Genomic DNA, 12728 nt, shown 5'->3' with positions numbered 1-12728 from the left:
ACATTTTGTTTTCGAGAAAATGAATTTAAAAATTCATTAAGTATATTGGGCATAAATAACATGCCTAATGGTGCTATATAGTATTGCCATATTGTAATTTCTCAAATGTCACTTAATTACTTAATAATTATTTTGAGACTCAACGATATTTTTACTACATTACAATGGAACGAACGGTAACAAACTTCAAACTGTATGTACAGGGCACGCAAATTAGAGCAATAATTAATTAACTCCAATTTTAAAGCTAGTGTTGAAACGTCCCATGCATGAAATAAAATGACATTTAATTTTTATAATATTTATTATACTTTGTTCTCTTTTAAAAATGTCATTCGATATTATGCATAGTTTCAAACGCGTTTTTTATTATGTATAAGGAGATAAAATGCTTATATACTTTTTATATGTGAAAATCAGTATCTAAAGTTAGATACTTGAATAACTCAAATCATTACCATATTATTTAATACTATTTTTAAGCCCTGTAATTTTTAACATACATAAGTACAACACGGAATAAAATATCAAAAGATTGCTGTTCTTTAACCTATGAACAACATCTGCATATCAGAAAACAACAACGAACGTGTTGTATATATTGGAATGATAGCCCATGGAATGAATTATAATCTAAGTTTCCAAAGCTGCTGTGCACTAAAATCTAATTTGACTTTGTGAGTATCGTAGTAAAGTAGTACGAAAATTCAATATTGCTCAACTATCTTGAAAAGTACAAACAGTACATTAAATCTGTAGTACAAGGCCCGCGCTTGAAATATTATCTCCGCCGCCAGCAGTTTGCGCTGCTTCGGTGCAAACTAATACTGGTGCCACACAAACTTGAATAATAACATCTTTGCTTTCTATTTTTAATGTTTCGTCCCAACAGGATACTGGTTTCTCAATATCTAGTGCTATCCGGGTGCCATCAACGATAGACGTCGAAAAGCTATCGTCTAAAATCAACGCAGCTTTACTAATATCGACCTAAAATTTCATAAGTTCATATATATACATATACAGAGTAGGTCAACTAAAAGGTATCATCTAAATATCTTTACTATTGTATGAAAAATCTTCTCAGAACGAAGTTACACTATTTCAAAGGGCACAAATGACTAATACTATGCTCGATATGGTGGTCGTTTGCTGCAATGCATAATTCAAATTTTCTAATTAGTTTTTCATACATAGTTTCTATTTCATCCAATGTTATGGATACACCTACAGCTGCAATTCTCTCCTTCATATCTTTCGACGTTATAAGTTTGTCACGATAAACTACATTTTGTAATCTTATAAAATAATGACATTAAAAATGTCTGTCCATTAATATATGTTCCCCTTGAAACAGTGCAATTTTGTCCTAAACAGATTTTTCACACAATAGTAAGTAAAGGAGATATTTAGATCATTCCATTTAGCTGACTCACCCATATATTCATATAATTATAAGCTTATAATTAACAAAATATAATCATATTTACTTACATGGCTCGTCGCGCATACGTGTCTATGAGCTGTTAGTGATGCTTTGGCTGCTGCAGCCATCGTATTTTTCCATATAGAGTCTTTTACAGTAAATATAGCTTGATAGGCTAACGTGTGTACATGAATTCTAGTTAATTCTCGAGAATGCTCAATAGTCTTACTTTTCATACGTATCAATTTGAATAACGTTCGCATTTGATCTAAGACTGTCGCTATACGTGGCGTTGAATTTGCCACTAATGAAATATTTCCGTAATACATCGCGTTATGCAAGTTGGCTATTTCTTGCTCATTCATCCCTAAACTATCGGCAAATGGAATAATCGAGTCGCAAAGCTCAAAAAGTAATTTATCTTCCGCAAACGAGGCCATTTCAAAATGAATCTTAGTCGATGCAGATCGATCCGTCATTTGTTTCTTTACTTTACGTAAAAGTTTCTGTCTATCACCTGCATTTCAATAAACGTTTTTCTAAACAGATCACAAAACTTATACAACTAAGAATAGTGTTTCAATTACCATTAGGAAATGGATAATTATCCATCATTTGTAGACCACTGATAACAAGTAAGTTAGGCTCGTATGTTAACAGTAGTTTATCAAATGCATCAAGAGAACTAATTTTTGGATTATTGGCATCATTGTGAACTATGTACCTAAAAAATAGTTATAGTGATTTAGAAGGATCTATTACAATTATATATGTCTACAATATTTTCTGAAGCTTTTTAAATATTATACCTATTAGCTCTAGCACTGGAATATGGACCCCAAATATCTCCATGCTTGTATTCAATTACTAAATGAATGTCATCCCTTTTCACTTCACCCCCTACAATATTAATAACCTGTGGTATCATTTGATGCAAGGATCTAGTCAGTTTTGCAGCAAGTGTAACATCACACCCTTCTCTTGCAAATCTTAAGGCCATAATTGCTGCGTTACCACCAATGGTAGAATATGAAGATGGATATGAACGAGCTTTGGCAACAAGATTGTCAAATAGTGTTCTATTTGCCATATATCTCCTGATACAAAAATGAAATGTTAATAAAATGTGAAATAGGAAAAATGTATTTCTCAATGAGAAATACAAAAATTCGATTAAAGGTGACATGGCAAAAGTAAGACTTACTCTGCAGCAGCTCCATGGCGAAAATAATAAGCGAAGCTTTTTAAAAGTTCTAGCTCTGTGTTGATTTCATCAAAATGTTGTGGTTGTCCGACTTCATCGGAATAGTTAAGTAAATCTTTAGCATTGACGTATACGTCGGTACACACGCCATAACCTATCGCAACTTTTGGTCGTGATGACATCACGTGTTTATTTTCAAGTCTTTCCAAGCCATGGATCAAAGTTTGCAAACGTTTCTGAAGAATGTTTTCTGAATTTCTATAATAAATTGCGACTAGAACTATTAGTACAGTGAACGCTGTACCAAATTTTAATCCCCTGTTGTACCCCATTTTGAGTTCCAATAACAATGAACTAAGCGCTGTAATCACTGGGCTCTTTAAAAATCTAATCAATGCAGAATTGATACATAATTTTGTTAGATTATGATTAATAATGACAAAAAACTGACCATAATAAATAACCATGCTATATCAATTTAAAACAATTCTTTACTTTTTAAAGAGAAATTTTAAAATGTATGTTGCATTATACCAGTTTGACTATATTATATGCATGGTAACTCAGCTAAAAGGGATCACATAAATATTTACCTTATTTATTATTGTATGAAGAAATTTTATACAACAAAGTTACAATATTTCAAGGGCCACACAATAATTTTTTTGGAATAAGAGATGAATAAACTTATAGGGCAACATATTGATCTACTCGAAGTATACAAATGCTCTTCGTAGAATAAAAGTACTTCCTATATATGTTTTTAAATAATATTTATTTAAAAAAACAACACAATTGATCTCATTGAACATAGAACTTCTTAGAATACATACATATGTAAATTTTAAAAATTTGATCTTGATTTAGAAATTCATCTTCTATATTTGTACAATTATAATTTTTAGATTGCAATATGATAGAAAAAGTAAAAAAAGAACTTATGATACTGATTAGTAAAAATACAGAGGGCATACATTAAAATATGTAGTTGTATTCTTTTGAAACTCTGATTGTTGGTACCAGTCCTAATTTATTTAGGACATGGGGAATCTTTTTTTTCAAAAGAATAAAGCTGTTAAGCATTTGAAGCTCTTTACGAGATATAAAAATATTTGAAGTCTATAAGTATACACCAATCACATATATGATTACAAAAACAATTTTTTCGAAGTTAATGAAAAAGAAGTAGAGTTATCATAGATTAAAAATGGAAGCTTCTAATGTCAACTTCTTTTTACTAACGATATACGTAAGATTCAGTTTGGATAGTTTCATATTGAAACAATTCTATTCTATCTTTTACAAAACAATTACTTTACACTGTTTACTCTTTATTTTTCGTATGAAGACGCATATGTTTCTTTAGATTATCGAGTCTATTACATCGTCGATCACAGAAATCGCATTGATAAGGCATTAAATTGCTATGCACTACTACATGACCGTTTAAGTGACTAATCTGTTTGAACCGTTTTCCACAAATAGTACAAACGTATGGTCTTTCGTTCATATGAGCTGATGCAATGTGAGTTTGTAAATTTGTTTTCCTTACAAACGTAGCTTTGCATACATCGCATTCAAATGGCCTTACATTTGCATGGATGGCCAAGTGAGATTTAAGCACATTTTTATGTTTAAAATTTTTCTCGCATAAATGACACTGAAATGGGCGTTCGTCGTTGTGTACCTTTTTATGAACAGACAGATGAGCGAGCTGCTTGAACATCTTCGCACAAATCTCGCACTGATAAGTGCGTCCATCTTCATGTGCAGCACTTATATGCCGACGCAAAGTATCGGCTAAAGTATATCTTTTTCCGCAAATTTTACAGCGGAACGGACGCTCGTTCGTATGAGTCATTAGATGCCCGTTTAGATTTCTTTTTTCAAGAAACCGTGCACCACATACATCGCATTGATAAGGTTTTTCTCCATTGTGAACATACATGTGTTTCTTTAAAGAATTCGAAAGGCTAAATCTCTTTTTGCAGACAGAACATTCAAATTTTCGTTCTCCCGTGTGTACCAACATATGAGATTTCACGTGTCCCGCTTGTTTGAATCTTTTCCCACAAATGATGCATGGGAATTGACGTTCATGAGAATGAGTAAGTATGTGTCGTTCCAAAACGCTTTTGGTGGTAAACACCTTTTTACAGTTATCACATTCGAACAAACGGAGAGTCTCTCTAGTTTTTGAAATGTAATGTCCTTTATGCGATTGAGCATGGATCTTCAGCGAACCTAAAGAGTCGAATTTCACCCCGCAAACCGCACAATGGAAAGACCGATAATCTTTATGCGTTAATGAATGTTGGCTAAGATGGCCCAATTGCTTAAAACTCTTATTACAAATTAAACAAATGTAGGGTCTTTCGTTCGTGTGAGATCGCATATGCCTTTTTAATACACTAGGAAAGTTGAACTTTTGATTACAATATGAACATTCCAAAGTTGGATCTCCATTTATTTTCATTGGACGATTGTCTGCAGCAATTTTCTTCCTTTCCTTGAGGAGACTTAAACTCTTTGTTGTCTTTGTACAATCATTTGCTTCATTTGATTGTGTTTCATTGGCATTTAATTGTGAGAAATTTCTTAATTTAGATGCTTTCGTGTCTAATGTTGCTTCATCTTGAGAGTCTTTACTTCTTCTACTTCTGGTCAGACTGGATAATTTACTTTGTCTATGAGATTGTCTCATATGTTTTTCATATAAACTTAGAACGTGAAACGTTTTGTTGCATAGTTTACATTCGAACTTTTTCCCCTTTATATGTGTTCTCATATGATTTCTTAAGTGGCCGGGTTTCATGTATTGTTTCTTGCAGATTTTACATTTTAAATTGATTTGATTCTCCGCATTTGATGCCTTGTCATCTATTCCCAATTCATCCTCAAATATTGAATCTTCTGTATGCATGTTCAAAGGTTCACTCTTAACATTCACAAAATTAAAACCAGGAGTGCTTCTTTGAAATTCACCCCTGACTTCATTGCAAGAATCTTCACTCTCACAATCATTTAACTAACGAATTAAAATAATGATCAATAACATATATATGAATAACTATATTATTAATAATATACTTACGCTATCTACATCTCTATTTGCAAAGGCAGGCTCATCTATAAGCTGCTGCATATCTTCTTCCTTAACTTCATCTTCTTTGTCGGATAAAAGGCTAATCCATTCTTCTTCTGTCCATACATTATCTCTTAAATTTATTAGATTAGTTTGTTTTTGGAATTCTTCATGTACATTTTTCCCAAATAATATATCATATGGAATTTTTCCATTTTCACAACGAAATGTTGAATTTTGAAAAATTTGTATATGTTTCAAAGCTTCGTACCATGTTTTCGTTGGATTTTCTTCTACCCAACATTCAAGTAAGGTTTTAAAATCTCTACTCTGCTCACTGTTCTCAGTGATTTCTCCATGAAGTATCATGAAATCTTTCCACAAAAGACGTATCTCTTGCACAACTTCTTCAGCAAATTTGCGTCCATTGCTGCTTTGTAAGACTTGTGGTGCTCCGATAATAGCCAGTATGTCTAACAGTTTTACAGCTACTTCATTTGCTGTGTTTCCATGTAAACCTTTCAACACAACAAATCTGGATACTTGATCCTCGTAGACAAGGAAATACTTGTAATTACAAGTTAATTGTATTGGCATATCTATTACATCAATTTGTCCTCTATGATACAACTTTTTGTCTGTGGTATTATAAAGTGAATTCATGTTTTCAATTTTCAAATAATTTATGATTCTTTCAGAGAGATTTAAGAACTATGAGATTTTATACCTTGTTATTTAAAAGAAAAAGATCTATTTATCGGGAATAATATCTATAAACAATTTATCACAACTTATAAATATATGCTTTCTTCAGAGGTAAAAAGTTAAGTACCTCTTGGTAAATATTTATTTCATGTTTTAGAGATTTAATACTGATTCTTTCCAATGACAAATTAAATGTTTTCCTTGGTACATTTTTTGCTTTCAGTGTGTCCATTGTTCACTTTCTTAACTCATTGGTATCTGTTAAAAAAGTAAAAAATGTAATACTTTTAAAAATAAAATATTACAAATGCATATATGTACTGTACTTTCTCAGAAAAGAAAGGAAATAGTTATAGTCTTTATTAAATATAAAACATACCACATAATAATTCATTATCATTTGCGTACGGAGAACAAATTTCTTCTTGTACATGCGAATAAAGTTAATATATAATCAAACAAAATTTACATTTTCTTTTAAGTGTAAAATGATACAGACTTTTAACCTATATAATTCTTTATGAGATTCAATTCATTTTAAAATTATGGAACTTTATGTCCATTTTCTATTGGAAGCTGCTAACATTGTATTATTTTTACGTGACGACGGAGAAAAATACACGTTTTTCTGTTTGTCCATTTAATAATTAATGTTCACTACACGATCGTAAACTCTTGTTTGTCATTTTCATAGCGAGTTCTCATCGCTTCATTAAACCAAGACTTGACGGTATCAGTGAAGGCACGGCTGTATTGGAGATAATGTTTATTCGTCCACGTGTCAGAATACCTAAAGGTTGGTTTTTAATCATATATTCTGTCGTAAACAAAACACAATTAATCTATCATAATATTGTCATTACTAATCAAATTGAACATTTCGCTTGAAGAATTAAAAAATCTATAAGAAATATAAAAAATTTTTACTCGGTTGATAATTATCATCTATCATTACATATATAAATACATAATAGATCACAAAAAAATAAAAACGAACTATTTTGCTGTATTATTATCAATTAATTACTTAAGTTGTAAGTTTCTTTATTATATAAATGTAATTTTCTTATTTGTTCAATAGCTTACTGAGTTTAATGGTAACATGATATGAAGTTTATCCATCTTTGAATTATTTTTTCGAAGATTTTTTTTGAAGTCGTGTCACAAATTGCAACTACACATTACACATACAGTCGAATTAATAAGTCCAAGATGGCAAGCGAGGTAAACGAAATTGCTGTTCAAGCGAGTGAAAATATAACAGAGAATAATGAGGCGATTACTGGAAGAATATCATCGACATCTGAGGGAATGGTTCTTGCTTATGGAAGCTTGATAATTATGGCCATATTACCTATCTTCTTTGGTAGTTACCGAGCTGTTAGACACCATAAGGAGCAGCAGGTTAGCCACGCGTTTGACATATGTTTTATACGCGTATGTCGGACAAATTCTTCGAACTTTCTAATAATTAACTGTTTAATTTTCATTAATTCATAATATTCAAATGATAATTTTATATTGCATAGAATATCTTTTTTATTATCATTGGATGATATTTAATGCGTTTACAGGTTGATAACTGTAAAGTATTTAATTGGAGACCAGAAAATCATAGTAATGTAAATCAGTTAACTGCTGCTATTTTTTGTAAAATAGTTTTCAATTATTGTTATAAAAAATTCATTATACTTTCTCAAGTCATGAAGAATCGTAACACAGAATAAAGTTGTGCTTATAACCTAATTATAACTTTGCTACTGTAATTTATAGCTTAATTAATTATGAAACTAGAGGGTCTATACTGTTTAAAAGTTGAAATATATGACTAAATTCAAATTTTCAAAATGTTGGCATATACCACTGTAATTTTTAAATTAATTAGCATTAAGATGTAGCATTTTAAAATTGTTATTAATGTTCTGTAGCATGTAGTGCTTTTATATTTTTTATAGCAACAATGTAAAAAAAGTGGAGAACAACCAGACACAATGTCACGCAAGGAAGCAGCAATATTTCCTTTCATTTCTAGTATTACATTAGTTGGACTATATGTATTATATAAGGTAACAAGTGTTAAATGAATGATCCTTGTATAAGAATGTTATTTATTCCACATTAGAGTTATGTCAATGTTTTTCAGATATTTGCCAAGGAGTTTGTTAATCAAATTTTGGCTGCCTATTTTTTTTTCTTAGGTATCTTAGCCTTGTGTCACCTTACGAGGTATACATAGTTTCTGATTTATTGGAATATATGTAGTTAGCGTTCTTGAAATTACATATTATGATTTTGATTACAGTCCATTAATTTCATCATTGGTACCTGCTGCAATACCAAAAACTCAGTATCATATATCATTCACTAAAGGAGAAGGTGATAAGTCAGAACATATTATTAATTACAAATTTAATCTTCATGATATTGTTTGTCTAATATGCTGTTCACTTGTTGGAACTTGGTATCTTTTAAAAAAGGTAATAGACATTAAACAAAATTTTCTTTGGTACAAGTGTACCTCAAGTCAAAATAATTTTTTTAAATTTTACAGCATTGGATTGCCAATAATTTATTTGGAATCGCGTTTGCGATTAATGGAGTTGAATTACTACATGTGAACAATGTTCCAACAGGATGTATTTTGCTTTGCGGACTCTTGTTTTATGATGCATTTTGGGTGTTTGGTACAGATGTAATGGTAACAGTCGCGAGATCGTTCGAAGTACCAATTAAATTAGTGTTCCCTCAAGATATATTAGAGAAAGGACTTACAGCCAGCAATTTTGCTATGCTGGGTTTAGGTGACATTGTTTTACCAGGGATTTTCATTGCCCTTCTATTGCGGTTCGACAATAGTTTAAGCAGAAAGACAAATGTGTATTTCTACTCAACATTCTTCGCATATTTCATGGGATTACTAGCGACGATGCTGATTATGCATTTATTTAATCACGCACAACCGGCTCTGCTATATCTAGTACCTGCTTGTTTGGGTACTCCCGTACTTTTGGCATTGGCTAAGGGAGACTTAAAAGCATTATTTTCGTATGTATCTATAAGTGTTTCACTTATATGCTTCTACTTGAAATTGTTTTAAATAATAGATTATAATTTACTAATCTTTTTCAGTTACGAAGATCATCCAGTTATTCCAAAACAAACAGAACAAACTGCACAAACGCAAGTAGAAACGAAGAAGGACACATAATATTCGTATTTAAGGTGATCAATGTAATAAAACTGTCAGCATTATCATTATGCTGTTATCGTTTCAAATTTATCGTTTATAGGGAAAGAAATGATAGTTTCTCTTATGCTCAAGCTGTACAATCATGAAATTTAAAAGTATCAACAACATATGTAATTATATCTTACATAAACATTGTGAGATATAATTTTATGCTTGGTTCAAATTTAGTTGACATTCATACATTCAAATTCGACTGAATTGATGATTCGTAACTCATTTCGTATGTATATCCTTTTTCATAAATGCCAATATACATATATAGAAAGATTAATATCAATAATTTATAGATAAATCATTCAAGAGTGAAAGCAAAAGAAAAAGTAGTATTTTTTTTAGATAAATAGTTCCTTTGTAAGCAAAATTTTAAATAAGAATTTATATTAATATGCATATTACAAGTGTGAATTAGTTTTTATTGGATCAGAGGACCTGAAAGAAGGAAATAATTAGAATAGAGAATTAGGTTGGAATTTTCTATTTCTGTATAAAATACGACTTTTACCATATTATGAATAACTAGATTGAATTCCTATTCCAATAGATCTATAGTCTACAACATATGTTGTATTTTATTAGAGGTGTGGATTACTTAAATGAATTATAAATTATAATACAATTTTTCACATGCACAATTCGCAAAATGATTACAAAAATTGAAATAATTTTTTGATTTGTTGTTAGTAACTTCTTTTTCCATTTCTAATTTTGTTAAATATATACAATTTTTCTATAATATAACAATATTTTAATTGATAAAACTTATTTAAAAAATGGATTTTATAAAGCGTGTTTAGTTAAAAAAATGTGTAAACATCGAAAACATAATAAAACTACATTTTTTTTCATTTATTCATTCTATCTTTTTTATGTGATTGCCTATAGGTTTTCTATTCAAAAAGTAGTGATTAGCGATATTACCTCATTTTAAAACATTTATTCTTTGAATTGCGAATAATATTACAAATAGTATGAATAAAAATAGATACTTTATGCCTTATCAGCATCTTCAATAGCCAAGTTCTTTGCTGTGATAGGTTCCAATTCTTTTATACCTTCCTTAGATACCTTTTGTACCTTAAAATTTGGAAGATTAACTATTAATCGCTTGTGTATTTCCCTGACACATTTTTTCAATAGTATGTATGCTTCTTCTTCCGTTGAATCTGTAATATAGAATAGTGTATGCGGCATATTTTGATAAAAAATTTGTATTAATAATACCATATACAAAATAAACATTAATGTAAATCTGATCTTAATAGTCTTTCTTACCATATTTGTGATATCTATCTAAAATGGAAAGGGAGAAAAAGCCTCCATAGCCATGCGCTGCATAGGGCACTTTAACACATGATGCTAGATAATCAATGAAGTACAATTCTGGTCCACTATTTACATCATAGCCAGCCATTAATAAATTCACAAAATATGGTGTTCTACTTCTAAGATAATCTGCTAAGTTTCTTCTGGTGAAAGAGGCAGCTGCTTTTGGAGATAATTCATAGCCATTTCTCATTTTGTAAAGCTGTATATTTTTTCCTATATATTCTGAAAATTGTGTAGTATCCCCAGATTCTCCAGATACTGCCATAATAAGCTTATCAGACATTTTGTGAATTTTTTCTTCATCTGAAGTAACAGAATCAACGAAATATATAAAGTGACTTGCATTTACTACGTAAATATCTTATAATTATAAATAGATATGTATCAATACTTCAAATTACAAATACAGAATTACAAATTTGATACTTCAATAATACTTGTAACAGAAAATTAATAATAAAACAAATAATTTATCTGGAAGTATTTTTTAGGTTGTAATCAACCGTTTAATTTCTTACCGTTTTTCATAACCATAATAGATTGAGCTGTAGTCATATCAGCCGCAACTAAAACAAAATCTTTAAATTGTATTCCGATTAAACATTCCATTTTTAGGAATAATTCTTTCTACTGTCTTGAGCGCAATTGCAACACGACTAAACAACACCAAAATCTGCCTGTCACGAACTATGAGGTTAGGATCGCAACTGTTAAAGTAAAGTAACGCGGCGGTCATCAATGTCTTATATGTTCAATGACAAATAAGTTGGTAACCGCAAGCAGGTTCTTTTCTGCTAGCTGAGAAGAATTCTGTCATCCTTAATGGTTATCTAGATTTACTAGATTTTACCTGGTTTCACATTTTATTTTTATTTTCACCTATCCCTACTTCATGACTTCAAACTTCTTAAAATATTTATGATCTTATATATATATATATATATATATATATATATATATATATATATATATATATATATATATATATATATATATATATATATATATATATATATATATATATATATATATATATATATATATATATATATATATATATATATATATATATATATATATATATATATATATATATATATATATATATATATATATATATATATATATATATATATATATATATATATATATATATATATATATATATATATATATATATATATATATATATATATATATATATATATATATATATATATATATATATATATATATATATATATATATATATATATATATATATATATATATATATATATATATATATATATATATATATATATATATATATATATATATAATATGTACAATCTTTTCTTCTTTAAAACTTTCGTTTTCTATATAAAGCATGCATTTATTTTAACGAAGTTAATTTATTTCTTTTTTTATAGAACTCTTTAAAAGAGTAACTTAGTCTACAGTTTAGAACTAAAGGCAGAGCTAGATCAAAATCTGTAATTCAATTTACACTTTCTAAGTAATCCAATATTGGTTTCATTATCATCGCGTGACGGGAACCTATAAGTTTTTGGTTCATTTTCGTACGAGAAGAGTTGTTTTAGCTTCATCGGTCGTACAACGGAATCAAGTTATTATAAAATTACACAATTACACAAATTATTAAACGGAAAATTATGAATTCATTACAAAATTTATTTACAATTTGTAAAATTGCAAATTGAATTGAATAAAACAATCTTATTTTGCAAAT

General features: G+C 29.3%; 4 protein-coding genes across 5 annotated transcripts; 1 reads left to right on the top strand and 3 right to left on the bottom strand.

The window, feature by feature from the left end:
- Positions 1 to 17: 17 nt before the first annotated feature.
- On the bottom strand, positions 18 to 3012 carry LOC100749517 (ADP-dependent glucokinase). Its single transcript, XM_003487763.4, has 5 exons — positions 2631 to 3012; positions 2236 to 2523; positions 2014 to 2150; positions 1495 to 1943; positions 18 to 990 (listed from the first exon to the last, which is right to left on the bottom strand). The coding sequence occupies exons 1-5, from the start codon at positions 2960 to 2962 to the stop codon at positions 748 to 750; spliced, it is 1449 nt and encodes a 482-aa protein (XP_003487811.2). The 5' UTR covers positions 2963 to 3012; the 3' UTR covers positions 18 to 747.
- A 378-nt stretch (positions 3013 to 3390) lies between these two features.
- LOC105680493 (zinc finger protein 83) lies at positions 3391 to 7201 on the bottom strand. The gene is made up of 3 exons (XM_012383189.3): positions 6800 to 7201; positions 5725 to 6678; positions 3391 to 5658 (listed from the first exon to the last, which is right to left on the bottom strand). Exons 2-3 carry the CDS (start codon positions 6376 to 6378, stop codon positions 3955 to 3957), a joined length of 2358 nt encoding a protein of 785 aa, XP_012238612.1. The 5' UTR covers positions 6379 to 6678; positions 6800 to 7201; the 3' UTR covers positions 3391 to 3954.
- A 318-nt stretch (positions 7202 to 7519) lies between these two features.
- Positions 7520 to 10132, top strand: LOC100749200 (minor histocompatibility antigen H13). 2 transcript variants are annotated; one of them, XM_024366239.2, is made up of 6 exons: positions 7520 to 7824; positions 8376 to 8486; positions 8543 to 8646; positions 8723 to 8897; positions 8972 to 9465; positions 9550 to 10132. In XM_024366239.2, the coding sequence occupies exons 1-6, from the start codon at positions 7633 to 7635 to the stop codon at positions 9626 to 9628; spliced, it is 1155 nt and encodes a 384-aa protein (XP_024222007.1). In that variant the 5' UTR covers positions 7520 to 7632; the 3' UTR covers positions 9629 to 10132. The 2 variants fall into 2 exon arrangements, with proteins under 2 accessions (XP_024222007.1, XP_012238616.1); XM_012383193.3 differs by having other exon boundaries at positions 7522 to 7824; positions 8564 to 8646.
- Positions 10133 to 10584: 452 nt separating this feature from the next.
- Positions 10585 to 11854, bottom strand: LOC100749081 (proteasome subunit beta type-2). The gene is made up of 3 exons (XM_003487760.4): positions 11515 to 11854; positions 10943 to 11299; positions 10585 to 10833 (listed from the first exon to the last, which is right to left on the bottom strand). Exons 1-3 carry the CDS (start codon positions 11603 to 11605, stop codon positions 10658 to 10660), a joined length of 624 nt encoding a protein of 207 aa, XP_003487808.1. The 5' UTR covers positions 11606 to 11854; the 3' UTR covers positions 10585 to 10657.
- Between the last annotated feature and the right edge of the window lie 874 nt (positions 11855 to 12728).

Source organism: Bombus impatiens, unplaced genomic scaffold (genome assembly GCF_000188095.3).
Source record: "Bombus impatiens unplaced genomic scaffold, BIMP_2.2 scf_0203, whole genome shotgun sequence".
In the NCBI taxonomy this organism is placed as follows: Eukaryota; Metazoa; Arthropoda; class Insecta; order Hymenoptera; family Apidae; genus Bombus; species Bombus impatiens.
This window is presented reverse-complemented; position numbering and strand designations above follow the sequence as displayed.

Excerpts from the sequence above, each read along its gene's own strand:
- LOC100749517 (XM_003487763.4), bottom strand. The coding sequence starts at position 2,962 with ATGGGGTACAACAGGGGATTAAAATTTGGTACAGCGTTCACTGTACTA. Across the intron at positions 2,524-2,630 it reads CGCCATGGAGCTGCTGCAGA|GAGATATATGGCAAATAGAA; the intron begins GTAAGTCTTACT and ends TTTTTGTATCAG. Across the intron at positions 2,151-2,235 it reads TCCAGTGCTAGAGCTAATAG|GTACATAGTTCACAATGATG; the intron begins GTATAATATTTA and ends ACTATTTTTTAG.
- LOC105680493 (XM_012383189.3), bottom strand. The coding sequence starts at position 6,378 with ATGAATTCACTTTATAATACCACAGACAAAAAGTTGTATCATAGAGGA. Across the intron at positions 5,659-5,724 it reads CAAATAGAGATGTAGATAGC|TTAAATGATTGTGAGAGTGA; the intron begins GTAAGTATATTA and ends TTAATTCGTTAG.
- LOC100749200 (XM_024366239.2), top strand. The coding sequence starts at position 7,633 with ATGGCAAGCGAGGTAAACGAAATTGCTGTTCAAGCGAGTGAAAATATA. Across the intron at positions 8,487-8,542 it reads GACTATATGTATTATATAAG|AGTTATGTCAATGTTTTTCA; the intron begins GTAACAAGTGTT and ends ATTCCACATTAG. Across the intron at positions 8,647-8,722 it reads GCCTTGTGTCACCTTACGAG|TCCATTAATTTCATCATTGG; the intron begins GTATACATAGTT and ends TTTTGATTACAG.
- LOC100749081 (XM_003487760.4), bottom strand. The coding sequence starts at position 11,605 with ATGGAATGTTTAATCGGAATACAATTTAAAGATTTTGTTTTAGTTGCG. Across the intron at positions 11,300-11,514 it reads TATTATGGTTATGAAAAACG|ATGAAGAAAAAATTCACAAA; the intron begins GTAAGAAATTAA and ends CTGTTACTTCAG. Across the intron at positions 10,834-10,942 it reads AGATAGATATCACAAATATG|ATTCAACGGAAGAAGAAGCA; the intron begins GTAAGAAAGACT and ends TCTATATTACAG.